Source organism: Sus scrofa, chromosome 11, assembly GCF_000003025.6.
Source record: "Sus scrofa isolate TJ Tabasco breed Duroc chromosome 11, Sscrofa11.1, whole genome shotgun sequence".
Classification (NCBI taxonomy): domain Eukaryota; kingdom Metazoa; phylum Chordata; class Mammalia; order Artiodactyla; family Suidae; genus Sus; species Sus scrofa.
The window spans coordinates 45,190,380-45,216,938 of NC_010453.5; the positions used below are offsets into that span (position 1 = coordinate 45,190,380).

The 26,559-nt window shown below is 36.4% G+C and overlaps 1 protein-coding gene across 7 annotated transcripts in view; it reads left to right on the forward strand.

Moving 5' to 3' along the window:
* PIBF1 (progesterone immunomodulatory binding factor 1) overlaps positions 1-26,559 on the forward strand; it is a 286,663-nt gene that overhangs the window by 114,334 nt on the left and 145,770 nt on the right. For all 7 annotated transcript variants that reach the window (XM_021065663.1, XM_021065658.1, XM_021065659.1 and 4 more), the window contains exon 11: positions 25,925-26,090. In XM_021065663.1, coding sequence (XP_020921322.1) covers positions 25,925-26,090 — 166 coding nt within the window. The remainder of the gene's footprint in view (positions 1-25,924; positions 26,091-26,559) is intronic.

A 26,559-nucleotide genomic window follows, 5' to 3' on the forward strand; every position in this document is an offset into this window, starting at 1 on the left:
AAAAAGGTATAGCTAATGGGTGGTTGTACCAATATTCAAATCTATCTCTGTACTATTTTTTTTAATGGTCACACCCATGGCATATGGAAGTTCCCTGGGCCAGGGATTGAATCTGAGCCACAGCTGCCACAACACTGGATCCTTTTACCTACTGCACTGGGCTGAGGATTGAACCTGTACCTCCACAGTGACCCTAGCCCACTGCACTACAACAGAATCTCCTCTGTCTCTGTAGTTCTATGACACAGAGTTAGGAGGGTCAGACCAAAAATCATCGAAAGTTTAAGATCTCTATTTTCAGGAGTTCCCATTGTGGCTCGGTGGTTAACGAATCTGACTAGGAACCTTGAGGTTGTGGGTTCTATCCCTGGCCTTGCTCAGTGGGTTAAGGATCCATTGTTGCTGTGACTGTGGTATAGGTTGCAGACGCGGCTCGGATCCCGCATTGCTGCGGCTCTGATGTAGGCCGGTGGCTACAGCTCCGATTTGACCCCTAGCCTGGGAACCTCCATATGCCACAGGAGCGGCCCTGGAAAAGGGGGAAAAAAAAAAATCTCTATTTTCAGATGACTTGTGAGAGTTAAAACTAGGTTGTAAGAAGTTGGGTTGTAAAGATGCAAAAGCAGCAACTATAAACAAATGGGAAAGGAAGGAGGGTCATTAGTTTAAGGGTCTGGCAGAGTTAGGTGAAAGCTGAGCTTTTCTTTTCTGTTTTTAGGATACAGGAGAACTCAGCATGTTTGTGAGCAGAGGTGAGGCACAATGAAAGGCAGAGTTTTAAAATTAATCAAGAAGTGACCATTAGGGCATCAGAGTGATTTGGTAACAAGAGGTCAAGAGGAAAACTATGATCCTTAAAACCAGAGAAGGAACATTTTCAGAAATAGGAATATAGGAAAGGAAAATAAGGATATAAAGAGATTTTAAGGTAGAGAGAGGAATCAGAAGAAACCTTTGCTGGATGGATTACTGATCTTAGTAAAGATGAATTCATCAAAGGAGAACGAAGAGAGCTGTGAATGACCTGATGGTCTTAATAAAGGACAGCAATTTTTGGAACAACCGTTGTAGAGAGTAGGATAGTCTAATAGATATAAATAAGTTTATTCCAAACAGCAGTAAGAGCCGGGTCATGGACTTGGTTAGCATACTGTCACTCATGTTCCAGAGATTCTCTTAATTCAAATCAGAGCCAGACCAAATCTAACCCACCATCTGTTTTATTATAGCCTGCAAGCTAAAAACAGTTTTTCTGTTCTTTAATTATTAGGAAGAAAAAAATCAGAAGAATATGTCATGACATGAAAATTATGAAATTCAAATGTTTAGTGTCTATAAATAAAGTGTTATTGGAACACAGCTACACTCATTTGCTTATGGATTGTCTATGCCTCCTTTCCTGCTTCAACTGCACTGTTGATTATATGGTCCACAAAGCCTAAAATTTTTGCTTTTGGACTTTTACCAAAAAAAGTAGAAGACTCCTCATCTAAAGCATTGATGCCAGCTTTTCAGTAGCTCCCATAAAAGTAGTGGTCATTATCCATCTTCTATGTAGCCATTCCCAGGTCTGAGTAGGCAGGCCACTGTTTGTGGATGGCTTTTGGGAGATCAGCATGCCCTTCTCTCTAGCTGCGCAAATGAAGATTATGACTTTGAAGACATAGTTCTGTTTCTTGGTAAGAATAAGATATTTACATTCTACTAACTGGGAAAACAGAATCAAGTTCTGTGCTTCCAAAGTTCATATATTTCAAATAATTAGGACATTTTATGGTTCGTATGATAAGACATGTAGACCACACTGAAAATGGGACCACTTGGCCAGGAAGGCACTATGTAAGATTACCTATAAGTTTACCCACGACAGTCCTTTTTTTTTTTTTAAGAAAAAGGGCCTGGCAATCTTGAGTATTTCATTTCATTCAACAAATACTATGTTTACTGTACCAGCACAGTTTTAAGCATTTTATTAACTCATTTAATCCTCATGACATAATGAAATTACTATAATTATTCACATTTTATCAATATGGAAACTGAGACACAGGTAATAAGGGGCAGGTGTGGACCCACACAGTCTGACTTCAGCATCATTGCTTGATTTAGTTATATGTAAATGTTTAAAATTACATTAACAAAAAGAATGCTTCAGTTTCGTCAATGAACCTTCAGTACTACTCAAGGCACTTTTTGTGTTATCTAACACATTTTTCCAAAAGACATCATCTTCACTGCTTTTTGTACTTTTTTGCTATCAGAATCCTTAGATGGTGCTGTTGCTGGATTTTGATCTTTAGCCACAAGTATCCATTCAAAAACATTTTTTTTCTTTGTTCTTTTGGTGTGTTTGTTATCTTCACAGTGTGATTGATTATGTTTCTTTTTAAGATAATCTTTAACACCTATTTTCAGTGTAGTAGTGAGGCTGCTTCCCAGGAGTAATTATTAAATGTGTTAATATGTCTTTGCTTTTGTATTTATTGATTCCTTCAAGAGAATAATCAGCATCAAAATTTGCATTGATTATGGTCTTCACAAACTAATGTGTCCTCCCTGCAAAGTATGTTACATTTCCAAGGAATGTTGAGAGAATGCTAAATGGGAAGGATTTTATTAAAAACACAAAGAAAAAGTGACACCCTTTTTGTTTTAAGGATAATTTTGAGGGAGAGGCCTTATTGTATATTCACACCCACACTGTAGGTATTGGTAGCGCACAGAGCCAACTTGGTCCAAAGCGAGACACTTCTTTCTAGACTTCCTTCAGACTTCCTTCCTTAATCTCCAGACCCAAATCCAGGTATACTGTGCACATAGGGAGCTGTGCTGTGTTTGATTCTTTTCGTGGACAGCCCTGGCCTGTTTTCATCTTCTTTCTTCACCTTTCAGTCATGTCCCTTACCTCTTCTGTCTTCTCCTTTGGTTGGGTCTATCCATAGTTACCGGCCAACAGGGTGTTGCTGGAGATTGTGTATTTCTTTTTGGTGCATACTTTATTTTTGTTAGAAATAATTTTTTTTCTCTCTTAGATACAGGATTTTAGAGGGTAAGAGAACAGAAATTTGAGATGGGAGTGGGCACAGATTCCAGCTTTATTACTTACTTGGCAAGTTACTAACTTTTCTAAACCTTGGTTTCTTTATCTCTAGAAAAGAGAATAATACTAAACTCTATGGTAGAGTTTTAGAGATGATTAAGCGATTTTATATATATCACGTGGATAGCAAAACACACACATGGATAGCAAAAATAAACATACAGCACTAAAATGTTGGGTTCATTTCCTTTGTATTGGTCTGTATACATGCTGACAGGAGTCATGCCAATTCAAGTTTCCCCTTAGTAAAATTCTTCAGAGTTTATCTCTGGCTTTTGATCTTAAGCTTCTCAAAACCCAACGCTTTGGGTCTTGGTTAGAATAGCAAGTGAGAGAAAAGGAAGAGGCAGTGGGACATAATAAAAGATCCCACTTTCCTCCAGCCTAGGGAGGGAAAGCAGGAGAAACAACAGTTCCTGGGAGCATAGGAAAAGTATAGGGAGCGATGTGAGGCTCCAGAAAATATTCAGAGAGAAAAAGTATTTCTTCAAAGTACTTATGTGAGATGTTAAAATTTCTAATTTTTTTATTCAATTTTCTTCTTTGATTATATTTGCTACTTTATTATTTCTTTTTTCTTTTTTTTTTTTTAAGTAAAGTATAGTTGATCAGCAGAATGTTGCCTTTGCTTGGGTTAGCAATGGGATCCTGCTGTGTAGCACTGGGAACTCTGTCTAGTCACTTATGATGGAACATGTAATGTGAGAAAAAAGAATGTATATGTGTATGTGTAACTGGGCCACCATGCTGTATAGTAGAAAAAAAATGTGTAAATAAATGATAAAAAAATAAATTATAGTTGATCTACAATATTGTGCCAATTTCTGCTGTGCAGACCCAGCCATACATATATATATATACATTCCCTTTTCTATATTTTCTACCATGGTCCATCCCAAGAGACTGGGTATAGTTCCCTGTGCTATACAGTAGGACCTCATTGCTAATCCATTCTAAATGTAATAGTTTGCATCTACTAACCCCAAACTCACAGTCCATCCCACTCCTGGCAACCACAAGGCTGTTCTCTATGTCTGGGAGTCTGCTTCTGTTTTGTAGATAGGTTCATCTGTATCATGTCTTAGATTCCACATATGAGTAATATCATACAGTATTTGTCTTTCTCTTTCTGATTTACTTCGCTTAGTATGGGAACCTCTAGTTTCATCCATGTTGCTGCAAATGGCATTATTTTGTTCTTTTTTATGGCTGAGTAGTATTATTTCTCTTTTATCCTGATACATTTATAGCCAAAAATAGATGGCTAAATAAATACCTAGTTATGTAGACATTTTCTAAAATTTTATAAGTTTTCTCATTCAATAAACAACTGTAGAAAATAAAAACATGATCATAACATGATGTGTTAACTGTGCTAACTGGCATTATATTATATAATATTATATTACATTATATTACATAGTATTATATATCTACTTGTTTGAAAATCCCAAGGTAGTATTTTATCGAAAAACCAATAAGTAGTTATTTAGTCCATTAAGTCTAATGAGAGGAATTTAGAGGTGGAGAAGTAGACCTAACAGAGTGATTTAGTTTCTTATTATGTTGTTTTTCTTCTTAATTTCTGTTTTACATGCCCTCATGATAGACATTCTTTTGGGTAGGCTAGTGAGTTGCACTTATATTTTTAAAATTATGTGTATATTTTGCAGCTACTTCAACTCATTATGCTAGTTAGATACATCACATTATCATATCACACCAACTTTGCTCTTTTTTGCCTTTCTGTTTTTAAAATGCTTTTAGAATGTTGTCACGTCTCCATCTACCACCTTAGTCATTAGGTAAGCTACATTTTTAGAAACTTTAATCTTTCTTGTAGCTCATTCATACCTATCCTATAATCATTTTGGTTTCTTTTTCCTTAACTCCCTATAATTGGTTTTATCTTACACTGACACCTAAACCTGGAAATAATCATCTTATTTCACCCTCTTTGTCATACTTCAGAAAAGACTGTCTCTCATCAGATTAGTTTATGATACTTTAGTGTTTTCCATCCTAGCTTAAACCTACTTAGTAATTTCAATTTTATAACGCAGTAGTTAATATGACTCCATTTATTCTTCAGTAAAGGTTTGTTAAGAGCTTGTAGTATACCAGGTGGGAATCCAGAGATCCATCACACAAGATTTGATACTTGAATAACTTACATTTTAATTGTACAAGGCACTGTTGTGAGCATTTCACTTATATTTGCTCGTATAATCACCAAGAACTCAACATTTTGAAGTCTGTCCTCAGAGATTTTGATTTAGGAGGTTTACGGTAGATCCATGGCCTCTAGAATTCTTACGAGTTCTACAAGAGGTTCTGATGGTCATCCCTGATGGGGCTGGGTGAAATCAAGCTTGGGAGTCACCCTCACTCTTAACAAAGAAAAAGTCTTGCTAATGATCCAGCTCTACTTCAAACTATCTGGTTTTGAAGACCTGGGACTCTGGTTTCTAGATCCCTATTCAGGAATTTCCTACAGTTCTCATGTAATTCTTTGGCCCACTTTCAAAACACATTTATAGATGTTAAGGTTTTATAGTTTTTCCATATTTATAGGAAGTTGGTCTAAATAAATGACTTTTCTATCCTTACTGCTATACACAGTACTTTGTGTGTTAACTATAGTAATTTGATTTCCTTTTTTTGCACTATATCTTATGGAAAAATAGACAAAACCATGATTAGCCTGTATTTGACTACTGTTCATACTTGGCACTATTCTTCATAAAAGCATACCCTAAAAGTGCTTTTTTTAAGACTTCATGTTTTAAAGCAGTTTTAGGTCACGACAAAATTGAGAGGAAAGTACATATAGCAAAGTTAATGACTTTTGTAGATTCGGTTTTATAACATTCTGATTTTTTTCTTTAATGTGGCCTTACACTTTAAGGATATATTGAAAGCAGTAGGCAATAGTTTTGAGTACTCTGATATACTGATATAATAAAAACTCTTGGTTAAGAGGATGATTCAAATTAACTTTTTTTTTTTTTTTTTTTTTTTTGGTCTTTTTAGGGCTGCTCCTGCAGCATATGAAAGTTCCCAGGCTAGGGGTTGAATTGGAGCTGCAGCTGCCACCCTATACCACAGCCACAGCAATGCCAGATCCAAGCCACATCTGTGATCTATACCACAGTTCACGGCAACACCGGATCCTTAACCCACTGAGTGAGGTCAGGGATCGAACCTGCATCCTCATGGATACTAGTCAGATTCCTAACCCAGTGAGCCACAACGGGAACTCCCAAATTGGATTTTAAGTGTTTGTTGTCATGTTTCCATAAAAGAAAAAAAAAAAAAGCTACCCATTCAAACACTGTTATAAAATATTTTACTCTAATTTTATCTCATGCATGCTTTGATTTATTTTAAGGCAACATTCTTTTCGTTATATTTGTTTCACTTAAGTACTTACTTTTATCCTCACATACCTGCAGTACCCATTTTTGGCCTTTATAAGATAGCCAGATATTATTGTGTATTATTTATTAATGACATTACATATTTTATTTGATCATAATAAGATAGATGCATTGAATTACTCTAAATGCATGCTTGAAATTCTTATAAATCCATGGTACAGTTGTTAAACATACTCGGCGTTTTTAACTCAGCAAAAAAAAGAGCTCTCACATTCATTTAAGAATTAGCTTGTAAGCCAAAAATGACAGATGTAGTATTGCAGCTGAGGAGTGAACTTGTTAAAGAAATCATCTAAATGGCAGAAACATTTGGACAAATACCCAAACGCCTTTTAAATTCCTTTCTCATGTCCTGTAGTAATCATTATTGCGACATTGCTGGTTGTTTTATAAGTTTTCTCTACCTGCTTTCTTTTCAGTTTGGAATGTCTTACGCTTGAAAGGAGAAGACCAGCATTACTGGAATCCAGTCTCTCTATAATTTAAATGCATATCTTGAAACTGCAGTTCATTGTTTTTCTTATTTTCTTTGAAATAGTTTTGATTCAGTATCTAGGTGTGGATTTTTAAAATTTGTAATATCAAGATAACCCAAAAAAGTCAGAGAGAACAATTAATAGAATAGGTAGCGATAATACCCAAAAGTAAAATCTTTAACATAAAATTTCTCTTTGAGGAGTTCCTGTTGTGGCTCAGTGGAAATGAATCTGACTAGCATCCATGAGGATGCAAGTTCCATCCCTGGTCTCGCTCAGTGGGTTAAGGATCTGGCGTTGCCATGAGCTGTGGTGTAGGTTGCAGACAGGGCTCAGATCTGACGTTGCTGTGGTTGTGGTGTAGGCCAAGCTACACCTCCAATTAGACCCATAGCCTGGGAACCTCCATGTGCCACGGGTGTAGCCCTAAAATAAAAAAAGACCAAAACCTTTATATTTTAATGTCAATGAAAGGAAAGCAATTTCAGCTGTATCCTCTAACATATTAATTGTTCTAAACATATTTTTCTACTTTCACAACTTTCACATGGGCAACATAGTTAATTTCTCTCATTACAAACAGTAATTCTCAATTAGAAGACAAACACTTCCCACCAGGAGGGCATACTACAGTAGAGCAAGTTGGTATATGATATGAAATAACAGAAAATTCTGATCTACCCTCCTTTCTGACTGATATATAAATTAGTATAATTGAAGAATATAATTTTCATTTAAGTATTAAAGATGTAATGATATAAAAAGTTATTTTTAAAGAAATACTGTAGACATTTTCAAAAATCTACCTTTCTAAATTCCATTTTAATTTGTGGTATTAATTTATAGAAATGCAAATATGTGTATAAATTTACATTAATTTGACATATTCTGAAATATATACAGCTACATAAAAATTACATTTTTTATTTTGGGTTTTTGTTTTGTTTTGTTTGCTTTATAAAGTAACAGATTAGAAATTATGGGTAGGCATATGCTAGGAAATTGAGGCAAAAAAAAACAAAAAAAAAAAAAAAAATGAAAGGAAAACACTAACCATATGATGCCGTGGGAACGCGGGGGGGGGGGGGGCCGGATATGCCGTGGGAGCGGCCCAAAGATATAGCAAAAAAAAAGACAAAATAAATAAATAAATAAATAAATAAAAATAAAAAACTAACCAACCAAAGACTTACTTTCTTTACTAGGCATTGATTATGAATAGTGAGTAATAATTTATTATCCCTTACTTGACTAATAAACATTTTGATTGTGAGAAGTAAAATATGCCTCAGCCAAAATGATTTTAATGGAAACTACTTAGAGTTTTCATTTTTTAAAATGCCCACGTCAAAAAATTTTGAGTTGCCTTTGGTGAAATTACTTTTAAGTCAAACCATGTAATATAAAAACAATAACTTTGTTTCCAGTCTCCCATCTCCCAGATATCTTTAACTACAGTAATATCGTTTCTTCAGTAGTACACTTTTTATTTTCTTTTTATGTATCTGTAAATATCCTTATGTGATTTTTAGATACATCAATGATACCTGTCTAAATATATACATAAGTAATGAGTCAGGTTTATATTTTTGAAAAAAACACATCAGAATATATGGATCCAGATAATAATATCCTCCACAAGGTAGGCACATTTGAGCCTGTATGTTTCCCAATAGTCCTGGCATTGCTTGGTATAGAAGGAGTAGCCTTTAATTCTAAGAGCCTTCCTCCTTCAAAGATGTATTTCATTTTTGGAAATTCAAACTTTATCCAGAGTAAAATTCATTGCATTGAGTGGGTGAATAAACGGAGTACTGGTATGTGGTATGAAAAATGAGGTGAGAAATTGGAAAGAGGCTAAATTCCTAATAATAGAGGAATAATTAAGAATGAAAAATACATGGGACCAATAAAAATAATACTTATAAAAGGGGTTGAATAACATAGTAAGATTTTTAAGTTATATTGGAGGGAGAGAATAGCAAATTCTGTATGCAGGTATCATTTAGATTTATAATGTGCATAGCAAACATTTTTACATATGATAATGTATATTGGTGAGGATATAGAGAAACCATGTTTTATATTTTTCTGGTGCCATTTTTAATTGCTATTGCCACTTGGGAAGAAAATTTAAAATCCTTTGATTCAAAAATTCCAGTTTATGATGGTCTTCTTAGAGAAACATTCATTTATGAACTTGAGACATTATTTAGGGTGGTCTTTGAAGCACTGTGTATAATAAAAAATTTGAAACAATATAAATAAATGTTCATCAGTTTAGAATTAAATGAATTTTGGAATTAAATGGTTATATCCAAATTATGATCTGCTATGAAGCAAATGGAAAGAATGAGGTAGAGACATGGAAATATCCCAAGACATATTCTTAAGTGAAAAAAAGAGTGTATGTGACATGATATCATTTTTTAAAAAAGAAAAGGGAGACTGATTATCCTTCTGTGTGTTATACACATGTATTGCTTTAAAAAAAGAAAAGGAAAACTTCTATGAAGATGTCCAGAAAAGTGGTTTTTCTCTAAATGGAGAAATGAAGTTGAGAGTGGTGATAAAGAGGTCTTTAATCTTTACTTGTAATATTTGTAGTTTTCTACCCTAAGAATGGATTTGATGAATTGCAGAATTAAACGTAAAAATTTTTAGTTGTGCAGAGAAGGAAATAAATGAAAATAAACAACAGTTATCATCATGAGCTTATGATTGATATTTTTCTTGTATTTTCTGTATTTTCTTAAACAGTGATAGAATTGTTTGTTCAAATAAGTATCTATTTCCCAGTCCTGTGAAATAGCACTCATTCTAATATTACCAATGCATTCCTTAAAAATTCAGTCTTCTTTCTTGTAGTTAAATTTCATGTAGATAAGACTAGTAAATCCATTAATATAGTTTGGATATGTAATTTTTTATCAAAGTATAGTAAATTTACATTTTTGTGTTAATTTCTGCTGTACAGAAAAGTGATTCAGTTATTCATATACATATATGAATATACACACACATTCTTTTTTTTGTTTTTTTTTTTGTTTTTTTTTGGCTGTGCGTGCAGCATGTGGAAGTTCCTGGGCCAGGGACTGAACTCATACCATAGCAGCAACCCAAGCCACTATAGTGACAACACTGGGTACTTAATCCGCAAGGCCACCAAGGAATTCCCCATTCTTTTTTATATTTTTTCCATTATGATTTATCTCAGAATATTGAACATAATTCCCTGTGTCATATAGTAGGACCTTGTTGTTTATCCTTTCTATATGTAATAATGCACATGTACTAACCCAAAACTCCAAGTTCATCCCTCCCCCATCCCCCTTCCCTCTTGGCAACCACGAGTCTGTTCTCTATGTCTGTGAGTCTGTTTCTGTTTTGTAGATAGGTTCATTTGTGTCATATTTTAGATTCCACATATAAGTGATGTCATAAGGTATTTGTCTTTCTCTTTCTAACTTACTTTAAGGCTGAGTAATATTCCATTGTATGTATGTACCACATCATCTTTATCCATTCATCTGTCAGTGGACATTTAGGTTGCCTCCATGCCTTGGCTGTTATGAACACTGCTGCTCTGAACAAGGGGTATAGGTATCTGAATTATGGTTTTTCTCCAGATACATGTGCAAAGTAAGATTGTTAGGTCACATGGTAATTCTATTTTTACTTTTTTGAGTACTTCTCTACTATTTTCCATAGTGGCTGCACCAGCTTACATTCCCACGAACAGTGTAGGAGGGTTCTCTTTTCTCCACACACCCTCCAGCATTTGTTATTTGTAGACTTATAAATAATGGCTATTCTGACTGGTGTGAGGTGATACCTCATTGTAGTTTTGATTTGCATTATTAATTACTGATGCTGAGAGCATTTTCTCATGTGCTTATTGGCTATTTGTATGTCTTCTTTGGAGAAATATCTATTTAGGTCTTCTCCCCATTTTTGATTGGGTTGTTTATTTTGTTGTTATTGAGTTGCATAAGCTGTTTGTATATTTTGAAAATTAAGCCCTTGTCAGTCATCTGATTTGCAAATATTTCCTCCTGTTCCATAGGTTGTCTTTCATTTTGTTTATGGTTTCCTTGCTGTGTAAAAGCTTGTAAGCTTGATTAGATGCCGTTTGCTTATTTTTGTTTATGTCTATTGCCTTGGGAGACTGACCTAAGAAAACATTGGTACAGAGTTCCTGTCGTGGCTCAGTGGTAACGAACCAGACTAGTATCCATGAGGCCGCAGGTTTGATCCCTGGCCTCACTCAGTGGGTTAAGGATCTGGTGTTGCTGTGAGCTGTAGTATAGGTTGCAGACAAGGCTTGGATCTGGTGTTGCTGTGGCTGTGGTATAGGCCAAGCTACACCTCCAATTAGACCCATAGCCTGGGAAACTCCATATGCCTCAGGTGCGGCCCTAAAAAGACAAAAAAGAAAACATTGGTACAATTGATGTCAAAGAACATTTTGCCTGTGATCCCTTCTAGGAGTACTATGCTATCATGTCTCATTTTTAAGTCCTTAAGCCATTCTGAGTTTATTTTGTGCATGGTGTAACATTGTGTTCTAACTTAATGGATTTACACGCAGCTGTCCAACTTTCCCAACATCACTGGCTGAAGAGACTGTCTTTTTTACCATTGTCATAGATTTAATTGACTTTTAGATATGTGGGTTTATTTCAGGCCCTCTATTTTCTACCATTGATCCATATGTCTGTCTTTGTGTCAGTACCACACTGTTTTGATTCCTGTAGCTTTTTACTTTTGTTTGAAGTCTGGGAGGGTTATGCCTACTGCTTTGTTCTTTTTCCCAGGATTGCTTAGGCAATTCTGGGTCGTTTTTGGTTCTATAAAAATTTTAGGATTACTCTAGTTCTTTGAAGAATGTCATGGGTAATTTGATAGGGATCACCTTAAATCTATAGATTGCTTTGGTATTATGGCCATTTTAACAATATTTTTCCAATCCAAGAGCATGGAATATCTTTCCATTTCTTTGAATGAATCCTCTTTAATTTTATTAATGTTTTCTAGTTCTCAGCATATAAGTCTTTCACCTCCTTGGTGAAGTTTATTCCTAAGTATTTTATTTATTTATTTATTTATTTATTTTGGTGCCTTTTTAAAAGGTATTTTTTTTTTTACATTCCCGTTCCGATATTTCATTGTGAGTGTAAATGAACGCCACAGATTTATGTATGCTAATCTTTTTTTTTTTTTTTTTTTTGGCTTTTGGTCTTTTTAGGGCCACACCTGCAGCAAATGGAGGTTCCCAGGCTAGGGATTAACACAGCTGTAGCCTCTGGCCTAGGCAACAGCCATGGCAATGCCGATCCTTAACCCACTGAGCGAGGCCAGGAATCAAACCCGCAACCTCATGGTTCCTAGTCGGATTTGTTTCCACTGTGCCACAATGGGAACTCCTGTATGTTAATCTTGTATCCTGCTACCTTGCTGAATTCATTTATCAGTTCTAGCAGTTTCTATATGTCATCTTTAGGATTTTCTATATATAGTATCATGCCATCTGATATGATGACATGATATAATGACATCATGATATAATGACAGTTTTACCTCTTCCCTTCCAATTTGGATACCTTTTGTTTCTTTTTTTTTTTTTTTGTCTGATTGCTATGGCTAGAACTTCCAATACTGTGTTAAATAGAAGTGATGAGATTGAGCATCCTTCTCTTTTCCAGATTTTAGTGGAAACACTTTCAGCTTTTCACTGTTGTGTTATACAGGCTATGGGTTTGTTATAAATAGCTTATATTATATTGAGATATGTTCCATGTATTTGGATACATAATTTTAACTACTGGTTTAAAATACCAAGTTTCCAATCAATGGGAAGAACTTTTATTGATATCATTTGTTTGATATTATATCTTTGTTTATTTTTTGTCTTTTTAGGGCCGCACCCATGGCATATGGAGGTTCCCACGCTAGGGGTCGATCAGCTGTAACCGCCGGCCTATGCCACAGCCACAGCAATGCTGGATCCAAGCCGCATCTGCAACCTACACCACAGCTCACGACAACGCCGCATCCTTAACCCGTTGAGTGAGGCCAGGGATAGAACCTGCTTCCTCGTGGATTCTAGTCAGATTTGCTCTCTCTGAGCCATGAAGGGAACTCCTATATCTTTTCTTTAAAATGAAGTCTTTACTGTATAAATCGTCAATATGATACATGACCAGTAAATTTTTTTTATTAATTCCTTAGTTTAGTTCTAAGATACAGGTTTTATTTATTTATTTTTTTTACTTTATTGCATTTATAGTTCTACACTGATTATCACAATCTAACTTTATAGAATTGCCATTCCACAACCCCAGTGCATCCCCCCATCCCCGAACTGTCTCCTTTGGAAACCAAAAGTTTTTCAAAGTCTGTGAATCAGTATCTTTTCTACAAAGAAGTTCATTGTGTCCTTTTTTCATATTCCACATGTCATTTGATGTTAGTGTCTCATTGTCTGACTGACTTCACTTAGCATGATAATATCTCCGTCCACGCATGTTGCTAAAAATGCCAGTAGTTCTTTCCTTTTAATGGCCAAGTAATATTCCATTCTGTCTATGTACCACATTTTCTTGATCCACTTCTCTGTTGGTGGACATTTAGGTTGTTTCCATATCTTGGCTATTGCAAATAATGCTGCAATGAACATTGGAGTACATGTGTCTTTTTGAGTCATGGTTTTCTCTGGATGGATACCCAGGAGTGGGATTCCTGGATCAAATGGTAGTTCTATTTTTAACTTTCTGAGGAATCTTCATACTGTTTTCCACAGTGGTTGCACCAATTTACAATCCCACCAACAGTGTACTAGGGTTTCTTTTTCTCCACACCCTCTCTAGCACTTATTGTTTATAGATTTTTTGATGATGGCCATTCTGGCTGGTGTAAGGTGGTACCTCATCGTGGTTTTGAGTTCCATTACTCTAATAATTAATGATATTGAACATCTTTCCATGTGTTTTTTTTTTTTCTGACCATCTGTATGTCTTCTTTGGAGAATTGTCTGTTTAGATCTTCTGCCCATTTTTTGATGGGGTTTGTTTTTTTGGTATTGAGTTGTAGGAGGTGTTTATAAGTTTTAGAGATTAGTCCTATGTCAGTTGATTCATTTGTGAAGATTTTCCGCATTCTGTGTGTGTCTTTTTGTTTGGTTTATGGTTTCCTTTGCTGTGCAGACACTTTTAAGTTTAAATAATCCCATTTGTTTATTTTTGTTTTTATTGTCATTACTCTAAGAGGTGGATCTGAGATGATGTTGCTGTCGTTTATGTTGGAGAGCGTTTGGCCTGTGTTTTCTCTAAGAGTTTTATAGTGTCTGGTCTTATATCTAGGTCTTTAATCCATTTGGAGTTTATTTTTGTGTATGGTGTTAAGAAGTATTCTAATTTCATTCTTTTACATGTGGCCGTCCAGTTTTTCCAGCACCACTAATTGAAGGGCGTCTTTTCTCCATTGTATATTCTTGCCTCCTTTGTCATAGATTAGTTGACTGTAGGTGTGTGGGTTTAATTCTGGGCTTTCTATCCTGTTCCACTGATCTGTATTTTTGTCTTTGTGCCAGTACCATACAGTTTTGATGACTGTGGCTTTGTAGTATAGTGTGAAGTCAAGGATCCTGATTCCTCCAGCTCCATTTTTCTTTTTCAGGATGTCTTTGGCTATTCTGGGTCTTTTGTGCTTCCAAACAAACTCATAAAAATATTTTGTTCGAGTTTTGTGAAAAATGTCCTTAGTAATTTGCTAGGGATTGCATTGAATCTGTAGATCTCCTTGGGTAGTATAGTCATTTTGATGATATTGACTCTTCCAGTCCAAGATCATGGTATGTCTTTCCATCTATTTGTGTCATCTTTGATTTCTTTCATCAGTGTCTTATAGCTTTCATAGTAGAGGTCTTTTGACTCTTTAGGTAGGTTTACTCCTAGGTATTTTATTCTTTTGGATGTGATGGTAAACGGAATTGCTTCCCTAATTTCTCTTTCTGCTCTTTAATTGTTAGTGTATGGAAATACCATTGATTTCTGTTTATTAATTTTGTATCCTGCAACATTGCCAAATTCATGGATGAGCTCTAACAGTTTTCTGGTAGAGTCTTTAGGATTTTCTAGGTATAGTATCATGTCATCTTCAAATAGTGATAGTTTTACTTCTTCCTTTCCAGTTTGGATTCCTTTTATTTCTTTTCCTTCTCTGATTGCTGTGGCTAGGACATCCAAAACTATGTTGAAGAGTAGTGGCGAGAGCAGACATCCTTCTTGTTCCTGATCTCAGCAGGAATTCTTTCAGCTTTTCACCACTGAGAATGATATTAGCTGTGGGTTTGTCATATATGTCCTTTATTATGTTGACGTAGGTTCCCGCTATGCCCACTTCCTGGAGGGTTTTTATCAGAAATGGGTGTTGGATTTTGTCAAAGGCTTTTTCTGTGTCTATTGAGAGGATCATATGGTTTTTATTCTTCAGATTGTTATGTGGTGTATCACACTGATGGATTTACAGATATTGAAGAACCCTTGCATCCCTGGGATAAATCGCACTTGATCATGATGTACAATCCTTTTAATGTATTGTTGGATGCAGTTTGCTAGTATTTTGTTGAGGATTTTTGCATCAATGTTCATCAGTGATATTGGCCTATAGTTTTCTTTTTTTGGGTATCTTCATCTGGTTTTGGTATCAGGGTGATGGCCTCATAGAATGAGTTTGGGAGTGTCCCTTACTCTGAGATTTTTTGGAATAGTTTCAGAAGGATAGGTGTTAGCTCGTCTCTGAATGTTTGAAAGAATTCACCTGTGAAGCCATCTGGTCCTAGACTTTTGTGTGTTGGAAGTTTTGTAATCACAGTTTCAACTTTAGTACTTGTGATTGGTCCATTCATCTTTTCTATTTCATCTTGGTTTAGTCTTGGAAGATTGTACTTTTCTAAGAATTTGAAATACTTTTCTAAGAATTTGAAACCATTTCTTCTAGGTTTTCTGTTTTATTGGCGTATTGTTGCATATAGTATTCTCTTATGATCCTTTGTATTTCTGTGATGTCCATTGTTACTTCTCTGTTTTCATTTCTAATTTTATTGATTTGAGTCCTCTCTTTTTCTTGATAAGTCTAGCAAAGGATTTATCAATTTTGTTGATCTTGTTAACAAACCAGCTTTTCATGTCATTGGTCTTTTCTATGGTTTTCTTCTTTTCTCTTTCATTGATTTCTGCTCTGATCTTTATGATTTCTTTCTTCTACTAACTTTAGGTCTTGGCTGTTCTCTCTCTAGCTGCTTGAGATATAAAGTTAGCTTGTTTATTTGAGCTTTTTCTTGTTTCCTGAGGTGGGCTTCTATTGCTATAAACTTTCCTCTTAGAATGGCTTTTGCTTCATCCCATAGGTTTTGGAGTGTCATATCTTCATTGTCATTTGCTTCTAGGTATTTTTTAATTTCCTCTTTGATTTCTTCAGTGATCCATTGGTTATTTAGTAGCATGTTGTTTAGTCTCCACGTGTTTTATGTTTTTTGCAGTTTTTTTCTTGTTAATTTCCAGTTGCATAGCATTGTGGTCAGAAAAGATGCTTGATATATGATTTCAATTTTCCTAAAGTTACCGAGGTTGGATTTGTAGCCCAGGATGTGATTAATCTTAGAGACTGTTCCATGGGCACTTAAGAAGAATGTGTATTTGTTGCTTTTGGATGGAATATCCTATAAATATCTATTAAGTCCATCTGGTCTAATGCTTCATTCAATGCCTGTGTTTCCTTATTGATTTTCTGTTGGATGATCTGTCCATTGCTGTATGTGGGGTGTTAAACTCCCCCACTATTATTGTGTTATTGTTGATTACTCCTTTTAAGGTTGTCAGCAGTTGCCTTATATATTGTGGTGAACCTATGTTGTGTATGTAGATATTTAAAATTGTTATATCTTTTTCTTGGATTGATCCTTTGATCATTATGTAATGACCTTCTTTGTCCCTTAAACTATTCTTCATTTTAGAGTCTATTTTGTCTGATATGAGTATTGCTACTCCAGCTTTCTTTCGATCCCCATTTGCATGAAATATTTTCTTCCATCCTCTCACATACAATTTGTTTGTGTCTCGAGAAGTGAAGTGGGTCTCTTGAAGACGGCGTATATATGGATTTTGTTTTTGTATCCATCCAGCCAGTCTATGTCTTTTGGCTGGGGCATTTAGTCCATTAACATTTAAGGTAATTATTGATATATATGTTCTTATTGCCATTTTATTAGTTGCTTTGATTTATTTTTGTTGCTCTTTTTTCTTCCCTTCTTCTCTTGTTCTCTCCTCTTCTGGTTTGATGACTATCTTTAGTGTTGTATTTGAGTAGATTTTTCTTATTTGTTTGTGTATCAGTTGTAGATTTTTGGTTTGCTGTTATTCTGAAGTTTTGATGTAAGTGTCTATATGTATGAGAGATTGCTTTAAGTTGTTGTTCTCATAATTGCAAGTTCATCTCCAGGGTCCTGCACTTCTACCCTCCTCTTCTCAATATTTCTGATTTTGGTGGAATAATTGTGCATGGATGATTTCGTATCTTTACTGTATATATACCTTTACTGGTGAGCCTTGTCATTTGTGGAATTTTTGTTTCCTGTTGCTGTCTTTTCTTTTCTGCCTAGAGAAGTTCCTTTAGTATTTGTTGTAAGGCTGGTTTAGTGTTGCTGAATTCTCTCAACTTTTGCTTATCTGTGAAGGTTTTGATTTCTCCTTCAGATCTGAATGAGAGCCTTGCTGGGTAAAGTAATGTTGGTTGGAGGTTTTTTCCTTTCATCACAATAAGTATATCATGCCACTCCCTTCTGGCCTGCAGAGTTTCTGCTGAAAAATCTGCTGATAACCTTATTGGGGTTCCCTTGTATGTTATTTGTTTCTTTTCCCTAGCTGCTTTCAAGATTTTCTCTTTAATTTTGGTCAGTTCAATTAATATGTGTCTCGGTATCTTCCTCCTTGGGTTTATTTTATATGGTACTCGTTGTGCTTCCTGGATTTGAGTGAGTGGTTCTTTTCCCATGTGAGGGAAGTTTTCGGCTATTACCTCTTGGAATATTTTTTCTGTCCCCTTCTCTCTCTCTTCTCCTTCTGGCACCCCTATAATACAAATGTTAGGGCATTTAACATTGTCCCAGAGTTCTCTGAGACTCTCTTCATTTGTTTTCAATCTTTTTTCTCTTTTCTGTTCTACATCTGTAATTTCCACTAATCTGTCCTCCACTTCGCTTATTTGTTCTTCTGCCTCCTGTATTCTGCTGTTGGCTGCTTCTAATGAGTTTTGTATTTCAGTTATTATATTTTGCATCTCTTCTTGTTTAAGTTTTATATCTCATATCTCTTTGGTCATTGTTTCCTGTAAGTTATCCATCTTTGCCTCCAGTTTATTTCTAATGTCTTGCATCATCTTCAGCATCAACAGTCTAAAGTCTTTTTCCTGGAGGCTGAGAATCTCCTCATTGCTTAGCTGATTTTCTGGGGTTTTTCCTTTCTCCCTCATCTGAGTTATAGTTCTCTATCTTTTCATTTTTATAGGTATGTGGTATGGTGACCTTTTCACAGATAATAGAATTGTAGCCTCCCTTACTTCTGGTGTCTGCCCCCCTTGTGGCTGAAGTTGGTCACAGGGGCTTGCTGTAGGCTTCCTGATGGGAGGGGCTGATGCCTGCCCACTGGTAGGTGGAGCTGATTCCTATCCCTCTGGTGGGTGGGGCTTTGTCTCTGGATGGGATTAGGGGTGGTTGTGTGCCTGGAGGGTCTTTAGGCAGCCTGTTTTCTGATGGGTTGGGCTGTACCTGGCATTTCTCAGTGCTGATGAGTGGGACCAGATTTTCCCCAAATGACCACCTCCAGAGAACGGCAAGCTGCTGAATATTCCCAAGAGCTTTGCTTCCAATGTCCTTTCCCCACAAGCAGCTACATTGACCCCTGTTTTCCCAGGATGTCCTCCAAGAACTGCAGTCAGGTTTGACCCAGATTCCTATGGAGACTTTGCTTTGCCCTGGGACCCAGTGCATGTGAAAGTCCGTGTGTGCCTTTTAAGAATGGGTTCTCCATTTCCCCCAGTCCTGTGGAGCTCCTGCACACAAGCCCCACTGGCCTTCAATGCTAGATGCTCCAGGGGCTCTCTCTCCCAATGCCAGATCCCTACACATGGGAGTTTGATATGGGACTCAGAACTCTCACTCCTATAGGTGAGTCTTGCAAAACAGTTACTTTCCAGTCTGTGGGACTTCCCACCCGGGAGATATGGGGTTGCTTATATCATGTAATCATCCCTCCTACCTCTTGATGTGGCCTCCTCTTTGTCTTCTCGAGTAGGATATCTTTCTGAAAGTTTCCAGTCCATTTGGTTGAAGATTGCTCCACATTTGGTTGTAAATTTTGTTGTTTTTTGGAGAGAAGTGAGCTCCAGTCCTTCTATTCTGCCATCTTAATCCTTTATAGTCCAAAACCAATATAGCTCCTTCCTTTATCATTCCAGCTCCTTTTTATTCTCCAGGAGTCAAACTCTTTGAAGACAGGGTTTTGCTTGAATTACTCATCTGTGTCTAAAATACAGGTTTTAGAATCCGACTAGGAACCATGAGGTTGCGGGTTCGGTCCCTGCCCTTGCTCAGTGGGTTAACGATCTGGCGTTACCGTGAGCTGTGGTGTAGGTTGCAGACGCAGCTCAGATCCCGCGTTGCTGTGGCTCTGGCGTAGGCCGGCGGCTACAGCTCCGATTTGACCCTAGCCTGGGAATCTCCATATGCTGCGGAAGCGGCCCAAGAAATAGCAAAAAGACAAAAATAAAATAAAATAAAATAAAATAAAATAAAATACAGGTTTTAGTAAACCCTACTATACATATCCTTGCTCAAATATCACCTTAACAGAAAGATGCTTTCCCTGCCCACCTCTTTAAAATAATACCACCACTAATAGCTCTATCATTTTCTATTCCCTCACTCTATTATTATTATTATTATTATTATTATTATTTAGTATATCTCATTATGTTTGTTTGCCTTTCTCCCATGATTACAATGTGAAATCCTTTTTAAGTAGTGGTGGTATCATATAGGGAATTACTCACCAACAGGGACCTGCTATATCACAGAGGAAACTCTACCCAATATTCTGTGATAACATATCTGGGGAAAGAATCTGAAAAAGAATGGATGTGTGTATATGTGTAACTGAGTCACTTTTTCATGCAGCAGAAATTATCACAACATTGTAAATTAACTTTACTTCAATAAAACTTTTAAAAATGAAAATAGTAGTAGTGATGCTATTTGTGGGTCTCTGATTTCTAATAGTACCTAGCACATTTATGTTCGCAATAAACATTTTTATATAATTAGGTGTTGAGGAATGAAATATTCTGGTTCATGGAAATTTAGTCCTATATAAAATAGCACATTTTGAAGAGGGAATACAAATATGCATTTGTAAAAATTATTAAATGTCTTGTGCTTTATACTCACTATGCTCAAATATGTAGTTGGTAAAGTACTAGTTATTATAATATTAGACATAGATCTATAAATAAATATGGATAGAGGGGTATATACTATTAAGAGCAAGGAAAAAAATTTTAAGGATATTTGAAAAATCAGTGGTTTAGTATCTTTAACCTAGGATGATTAGCTTTTCTTCAGTTACAGAAGCAGAAAATCCAAACCAACAGGTTTTTGTATATGTGAGGTTTGGTTTTTTTTTTTTTCCTCAATTCTTAGTTGGCAGGAGCGAATCTTAAGGTTTGGTTAACTATCACTCAGTGACTCATCCAGAAACATTTTCAGCATGTGCTACAGGGCTAGAAATACATGTGGAACAGGTCTAGAAACACAACCAAAATTCTCTGTAAATAGAATAGAAATGAGTTGTCTTCCCTAAGAATTAGAAATAGCAGACACAAAGAATAGTTAAGGGTGTATTAATTATCAGCTTAAGCAAAATGAATAACTCAAAGGCAATTGAACATCACCTCAATGAGACCTTATTAAAAGAATAAGAGGAAAGGAGAGTCAGAAACGCCAAAGTAAAATGGGATTGCTGTCCCCCCCATGCAAGCAGGGTTGATTCTTGAATGATTAGCCATGTCCACTTTTGCCCTTGTCAACTTCACTTTCCCATCCTTATCTGGAGTCTCAGGCCCATCTCTGCTTCAAAGCCCTTTTTTGTTTGTTTGTTTTGTTTTTAACATGTAGAAAATTTATCAGCAGGCTATGCCCCATTTTCTTGTAGAATTTAGAATTAAATTATACTCCTCACACAAAGGATTTAGTGGTCCAGCCATGGCTACACGCTCTCACGTGTTTTATAAACCCCACAAGTATTTTCTCTGTATCGACCCAGAGAACCTTTCAAAACTCTACCCATTAATCTGCCTGATGCCTGACAACTGTAAATCCCTCCCTGAACCCTTGTCTGTGAGTGGAAATGCTGTTACTTTGCTTAGCTTCTTTTACCCATGTTCCTTGTGCAGATTTACTTCCTGTGCTCTTTATCTATACGTAGTTGCCCTTCTGTACACAGACAAGTGCCTCGCCTCAACTGCTTCACTGCCTTACTTCAAACCTGGACTGGTGGAGTTCCCCTCGTGGCGCAGTGGTTAACGAATCTAACTAGGAGCCATGAGTTTGCGGGTTCGGTCCCTGCCCTTGCTCAGTGGGTTAAGGATCCAGCATTGCCGTGAGCTGTGGTGTAGGTCGTAGACACGGCTCAGATCCCCTGTTGTTGTGGCTCTGGCATAGGCCGGTGGCTACAGCTCCGATTAAACCCCTAACCTGGGAACCTCCGTATGCCATGGGAGTGGTCCTAGAAAAGGGTAAAAAAAACAAAAACCTGGACTGGCTCTCAGAATTTCTTAATGGAAGGGCTGATTATTGGTCCTGGTGATTACAGGAACCTCACCTCTGAATACTGTGCTTTGGGGGTAGTTTGCCTTAGATGTCTGTCTATCAAATGAGATTAGATAATTGGGTTCAGAATGAATATCCAGTTTTAATATTAGCAAAGCCATGAACATCTTGTGGATAAAATTCAAAGACCAGTTGTTATTTCCCATTGGAATACAAAAAGAAAATAAGTAAAAGGCTGATAAGTGTAGATGTCTTTGACCTTCTTACTCAAGGTAACCTTATCGATAGAGATGGGAATAAATATACATTGCTTAGCTTAATACATTAGAGTCTTATGAGCAAGCCTTCAACATGATATATCTATAAAGACTGCTGATCTAAGTATTATTATGAAAGTCCTTGTTGTGTTTTGTCTGGTGCTCTTGTTCAAATGAGTTCTCCCATTTCTGAGAACAGAATTCCATGTTGAGGTCTCCCCTGTGGTAATTTCTCAGTGTTGTAGAGCATGCCATGCTCCTTGGAGTTCAATTCACCAGAGCTGAGAGCATGTGGTATGGATTAACATCTCTGTAGTTCCCTACCAAATTACTGAGTTCTACCTTTTAACAGGTGAAATTTCTCCCTGTGTGTCCAGCTCAAAAAATATGTTGCAATGAATATTCCTTTAAGAACAAACAGTTCAGGAGTTCCCTTCGTGGTTTAGCAGTTAATGAACCAGACTAGGATCCAAAAGGACGTGGATTCGATCCCTGGCCTCGCTTAGTCAGTTAAGGATCTGGCATTGCCCCTGAGCTGTGGCGGAGGTCACAGACACTGCTTGGATCCAGCTTTGCTGTGGTTGTGGTGTACACCAGCAGCTGTAGCTCCGATTCAGCCCTTAGCATGGGAACTTGCATATACTTCCTGTGTGGCCCTGAAAAAAGGAAAAAAAAAAAACAAAACAGTTCATTCTAGGACTTAATATATTACTGTTTTTAAAATAGTATGTGATTTATGGCTGAGTCTTAGGAAAACTGAAAACCCAGCGAGCATAAGGATCTGGTCAAATTGGGGGCCTTGGGATGAGTATAGTTAGAAATTCTGACTATACTTTATAGTTACTGTACTCTTAAAGTTACTGTACTGAATTAAAATGTCAAACATAAACTTGTTAACATTTGAATAATAGTGACTTAGTTCAGGAGTTCCCTTAGTGACTCAGTGGTAACTAACCCAGCTAGTATCCATGAGGACATAGGTTCTATCCCTGGCCTCGCCCAGTGGGTTATGGATCTGGTGTTGCCTTGAGCTGTGGTGTAGGCTGACAGCTACAGCTGCAATGCTGTCCTTGTCCTGGGAATCTCCACATGCCATGGCTACAGCCCTTATAAATGACAAAAAAAAAAAAAAAAAAAAAAATAGTGACTTAGTTCAAATAAGATGTTCACATTAAGAGGATAAGATGAAAAGTCTGAGTCAACAAAGTAAAATGTGACAGGTTATATTCACAAAACAAATAGGAGGAAGTTACCTGAGACTCACAGGCCGTGCCCTTGTCGTCATCCATTTCTCGCTCTGGAACTACTTTTGCAGCTCTGATGTTTCTTCAGCATTTTCACAGTTCAATTTAACAAATTAAAATAATAACTCTTATTACAAAGGCAAAATGACTTCAGGCAGATTTTCTTTTACTGTATAAATAGCATGAAAATACATTCTTCCTTTTCTTAATTGAAGTATAGCTGATTTACATTATTGTATTAGTTTCAGGTATACAGCAAAGCAATTCAGTTATAATTCACTTACAATTCTTTTTCAGGTTCTTTTTCCTTAGACTATTACAAAATACTGAATGTAGTTCCCTATGCCAAATACAGTAGGTCCTTGTTGGTTATCTGCTTATACATAGTAGTGGTGGGTATGTTAATCCCAAACTCCTGATTTATCCCTTCCCTCCTAGATTAGTCCTTTAAAAGTATTTGGTTTATTGAAGTATTTATTTACTAAACTTAGCTTCTCCTCAGATTTCTAGGAGATAACTATTGTTAACTTTTCAATATAGGGGAGTAATAATAGTGCTAAGTGTAAGTTGCAAGTGCCATGTAATGAATAAGAGGAGCAAGTGGAACTCAAACTCTAAGTCTTTAATTTCCTTTTTGGAGTTGGCATTAAGCTCAGAAAGACCAGTGTCATGACTCCATGAAAAGGCAAACTTTTTCAAAACAAATTATTTTAAAGATAAATATCACATTCCAAATGACTTATCAAGAATTTATTTCAGGAATTCCTGTTATGGCTCAGTGGTTAACAAATCCGACTAAGAACCATGAGGTTGCGGGTTCGATCCCTGGCCTTGCTCATTGGGTTAAGGATCCTGTGTTGCCGTGAGCTGTGGTGTGGGTCGCAAACACAGCTTGGATCCTGTGTTACTGTGGCTGTGGCATAGGCCAGTGGCTACAGCTCTAATTCAGCCCCTAGTTTAAAAAAAAAAAAAAAAAAAAAAAAAAAAGGAATATTATGTAACAGTGGATAGAGTCAAATATAGCTGGATTTGAGACCCATCTGAATTTACCAGCTTCTTGTTAAATAAATTATTTTACTTCTCTGAGCTTCTTGTTCCTCATCTGTAAAATAGCTATTAGAGTTGTTGTAAGGATTACATGAAATACTGTTGAATAAAACAGGCTATGTTCTCTGTTTTTGGTTTTGGTTTTTTTTTTTTTTTTTTGTCTTTTTGCCTTTTCTAGGGCCGCCCCCGTGGCATATGGAGGCTCCCAGGCTAGGGGTCGAATCGGAGCAGTAGCTGCCAAGCCTACACCAGAGCTACAGCAACACAGGATGCAAGCCACGTCTGCAACCTACACCACAGCTCACGGCAACGCCAAGGATCGAACCCCACAACCTCATGGTTCCTAGTGGGATTCGTTAACCACTGAGCCACGACGGGAACTCCAATGTTCTCTGTTTCGCTGCCCAGGACGTACTCTTGTTTTTATTGCCTAGAACACTTCCCTCCTTATATCTCCTCCTCTGTGTGCACACAAACACACACCCCCTACCCAAACTGAGTTGGCTCTTCCTCCTGTATATGACCATCAAACCTGGGGATTACCATGCTAAGCATTTATCATATACCATTGAATTTTCACGTTTACATGCCTGTCTTTTTCAGAAAACTAAGTTCTTTATTGGGAGGGAAGCATATTTTGTTTACCATTGTATACATATTTACCTGGCATGGCAGCTAGCTCAATATATATTTGAAAAAAATGGATTTTAGTAAATATCCAGCATTTTACTAGGTTCATCATAGCTCCCTGAGAAGGTATAATGTGTCTTTACTTTCTGTTACAACCTAGTCAACTTGAGCCATTTTCATATTTACCACATGCATTGATTTATATGTTAAATGGAAATGTTTTATTACTAGTTATACCTATGGAATGAAGAGAATGTTTCTTATCTCTGTTGTAATAGAATGCTTATAGTTACATATTTATCTTTGTATTTTGCACATTACACTTTCTTATAACATTCAAACATGTATATTTACTAACTGAAACATTTATTTTACAGGTATCTCAATAATGTGCAGTTCAGTGTATATTTCATGCCATTCTTCTCCATCTGGCATTATTTAGACTTAAAGCGAAACAGCGAATTTGGAAACAATGCTATAGATTTAAGAAGGCCTATGAAATATATGGAAATTAAGTCATTTTAAGCAATATAACTAAAACTTGCTCTTACCATTTTTTACTTTAAGTGTCCTACAAAATAATAATAATAGATAGATAGATAGACAATACTTACTTTGGAATGGAAAGAATGAAAATAAGGGGCAATAGAGGAAGTTTAATTGGTATGTTTTGTTCCCTGAACTTAGCATATTTCCATTCATAGGCCTGTCTAAATTATTTACAAAAGCTTTGCTGAATAAATAAAAGTTATTAACTGCATTATAATATGGGGATGTGAAAAAAGTAGAAGTAATGTTTATATAAATCAAAATTTCTTTAGTGTTTCACAACCATTCTGCTTCTTTCAGGTACAGAGAACTACAACTTAGTACAGAAAGCAAAGTAACGGAATTTCTCCATCAAAGTAAATTAAAATCTTTTGAAAGTGAGCGTGCTCAGCTTATACAAGAGGAAACTGCAAGGAATCTCACACAGTGTCAGTTGGAATGTGAAAAATATCAGAAAAAATTGGAGGTATATATATACAAGTTTTTCTTTTAAAATTAATGCAGAATGTAAACTACATAAGTACAAGATCTGTAATAGCATATTGAGCTTTATAAATAATGTTTGTGTTATGTATATGGAAGAACCTATGTCCTTAATTTGTAAAAATCTCTAATCAAGAGGACATACCTTCCTCTTTTAGATAAATAAATGGGAAGAAGGAATGGACCTTGTCTAAGAAAAGAAATGCAAATTGTCTGCTTGTTGTTTTTATTTAAATTTTTACTCTTTGACCATGCCCACGGCATTGCAAGTTCCCAGGACAGAGATCAAAGCTGTGCCACAGTAGTGACCTGAGACACCGGAGTGACAGCACCAGATCCTTTACTTGCTGCACCGCAAGGGAACTCCTTTTGGTTGTTTTTAAGGTACTGACGGAGTTCCCATTGTGGTGCAGTGGAAACGAATCCAAATAGTATCCATCGGGTTTGATTCC